We start from the raw sequence: 3,010 nt of genomic DNA, 5'->3' as shown, positions 1-3,010 counted from the left end.
GTATATTATATTCCAGTGAATACTTCGAGAGAACATTGAAGTCGATATTTTTACTTGAACAAAGTATACTGTTGCCCCTATTCTTCAACGTTTTGTCCATACTTCAACTCCCACCAAAAAATTTTGAATCTGTCGCGCGCAGAGCTCATTTTTCGATTTACCTCAAGGAACGCACCCACGATGGATGCGCGGAGGCCATGGGCAACATGGGCGTTGGTATGTGACGTCACAGCAACGATGTGGCATGTGTCGTTTGACGACCATTTCTATATTGAATTGACTTTTTATTGAGTGATTTCCATTTTCATCGGGCACACGACACAATTCATCGGGCACATGGCCAATTACTTGGGCACACGGCTAATTATATCGGGCACACCGCCAAATATATCGGGCACACGACCTCGGCGGGCCAAATTAAACGGGCGCATGGCTAATTATATCGGGCACACCACCAAATATATCGGGTGCACGGCCAAATACATCGGGCATTCGTCCAACTTAACTGCAAAAAGGTGTAGTATTGTTGAATGCTATTAACAGTAGCAACACCACGCTCCAACACCGTACTACTAACCAAGACATCCTGGATTCACGCCTCTATATTCTGCGATCGATTTCATACTTTGGACTCCACATTGATTGGAAAAATATACTATTTATATTCAAGCATCCAGTGAATTTTTATAATCAAACTTGATGAGGATTAAAGTAAAAACATCATACTTCGAAGTAACACGGATTATTAATATTAGTAAGAATAACTCAAGCACTTACATTGTTGTGAATCACAAATGAGTAGTTTCTTACTCTGGAGTATACTATTAATAGTATGGTTAAACTATTTGATATTTTTTGAAAGGCCATGGATTCGCACCGTTTCTGGTCAATATATACTCTGGAGTATTTTAACCGATATTACATTTTCAATAGCCAATCCAAAACGTGTATTTGACAGAATACGAATTTCATTGGATATAAATCAATCGAAGTGTTCGAAATGCGATGAAAAATTGACGGATCGCCATTGGCCACGTTCAACCAAGTTGGGATCATATGAGCGGGAAGATGGCGGCGACAGCGATGGGGCAGTCGACGGACGATGGCACGTTTGTGGAAGTGATGTACTCGGAGATCTACCGAAGCATCGGCCTGGGTCTCCGCGTTGAGCGAGCCATGGAGAGCGGCATCGGCGCGTTGGTGGTGTCGAGCTCATTGCAAGCGCCGCCTGGGGCGCGTGCGCTCCCTCCGTACCAGTATCGGGTGTGGACCATCGGCAACATGAATGTATCGGGGGCAATGTTCAAGGACATTGAAGGTCGCATCAACCTCCTCGGCGCGTCCTTCCCCATGGTACGAGCTAGCTCGTGTCATTCGTTGGCCCTATTCATGTGTACACACACGTAGTCGGTCACGTTCAAGCGCGTGGATCCGCTGTTCACCCTCGAGTACCCGTCGCACTCCCCGAAACTGAACCTGAAGATCATCCAGCACGCCGCCACGTCATCCACGACCGATCCCACTGCCCCTAGTCCAAGCAGCAGTATCTGCAAGATCGTCGAGTACATCCGACCGTTCCTATTCCTTGGCGATGTTCCATCGTTGAACACGGGGCACCATGTTCTCAACTCGATCAACGATCAGTCTCTGGAAGGTTTGCAGTACCACGAAGTACGTTGTCCCCAAACTACGTCCATCCTTCACGAGACATTCCGTTGCGATAGGTCGTCGAGTGCATACGCTATGCCACGTTTCCCCTGGTACATCGTACCCTATGACACCAAACAAAACATGGTTTTGACGTTGAACTATTTTTTTGTTTTCGTTAGAAAATCACAGTCAAGTTGCAGCCCAACCAGGAAGTCCTGAATAAAGCGCGCGCCGACGCCGACATGCATGACAAGATCCAAATCGATGCATGCCGCGCCAAGTTCCTCACGTGCAACTGCGCGCACTGCTCCACCATTCGTGTGCTGTTAGGAAATGCCTCCGTCTACACGGACCAAGTGTACCCGTAGTAGGCTTGTAGTTCGCGCAGATATAAGACTTATGAAAGGACACTACACCCGAATGAACACTCCTACTGCAACAACATGAATAGTATTCCCACATCTTTTCGGAAATATACCATTGAACGATGGATGGAGAACTTTTGGAGTGTTTGAAATGCTTCAAAGTATGGATTAGGGTGAGTCTGGAATATCAAAGAAAAGGCCAAAATCTTCGATATCTTGACAATTTCTAAGAAATCGGCAAAAAGTTTTTTTTTTATCTGTCTGGTTCGAAAATTTCGAGAATTAAATATTTGCCAATTCTCTCTTTTTTCGCCCGGCCCCGTTGGCAGCCAATCACAATCATCGAACGAAGATGATTGGATAAAATAAGGTACTCAGGTAAATAATACCCTTAGCATTTAATATTTGATTTCTTTGATACCTCATGTAATCTCATAATTACAATGACATCACACACACGGGCGACGAGTTACGAGACTTACAACCTGGGCTGAAATTGCATGAAACACCTTACTTCGAAGTACGATAGTGCAACTTTTGTCCGCTTTTACCGGCCACCACAGTATATATCAAGACGGAGCTCAAGTGTTATCATGGAAAACTCAGCCGATTAAATCGAATGAGTTCAGTAATATCCTCAAAACCCGCTTTCCTGTGGCGTGAGGATATTTTGGCTTGACTTGATTAAAGTTACGGTACTCTGTATCCGGCTGAGTGAGAATTGTCCTCACTATTGTCACAAAGACCTTATTCCGGTGCGACAAGCTGTACACAAATCCCACTACACAGATCAAGAAAACAGTTCATTCTAATGAAGTCCATAATAATAAAGCTGCTACCTTGCCACCTCTGCCATTAGCATTTTGCGATTCGTCTCATTCTTGAATTGACTCCGCGATGAAAACCGCTGGCCTCTTGTCTATCTTGGCTGTGGCCGCGGCCAACCAAGATAAAATAAAGATCGCCGTGATTCAATATCTACAACAATCGCCCAC

General features: G+C 45.0%; 1 protein-coding gene across 2 annotated transcripts; it reads left to right on the top strand.

Annotated features, from left to right (window-relative positions):
• Nucleotides 1-1,028: 1,028 nt before the first annotated feature.
• H257_13028 lies at nucleotides 1,029-2,109 on the top strand. Of its 2 annotated transcripts, XM_009840444.1 has the most exons (4): nucleotides 1,029-1,353; nucleotides 1,408-1,671; nucleotides 1,725-1,760; nucleotides 1,830-2,109. In XM_009840444.1, exons 1-4 carry the CDS (start codon nucleotides 1,057-1,059, stop codon nucleotides 2,016-2,018), a joined length of 786 nt encoding a protein of 261 aa, XP_009838746.1. In that variant the 5' UTR covers nucleotides 1,029-1,056; the 3' UTR covers nucleotides 2,019-2,109. The 2 variants fall into 2 exon arrangements, with proteins under 2 accessions (XP_009838746.1, XP_009838747.1); XM_009840445.1 differs by having other exon boundaries at nucleotides 1,408-1,760.
• Nucleotides 2,110-3,010: the final 901 nt, after the last annotated feature.

Source organism: Aphanomyces astaci (assembly GCF_000520075.1).
Source record: "Aphanomyces astaci strain APO3 unplaced genomic scaffold supercont1.44, whole genome shotgun sequence".
Lineage (NCBI taxonomy): Eukaryota > Oomycota > Saprolegniomycetes > Saprolegniales > Verrucalvaceae > Aphanomyces > Aphanomyces astaci.
The sequence above is the reverse complement of the archived record's forward strand: the minus strand, read 5'-3'. Positions and strand labels throughout refer to the sequence as shown.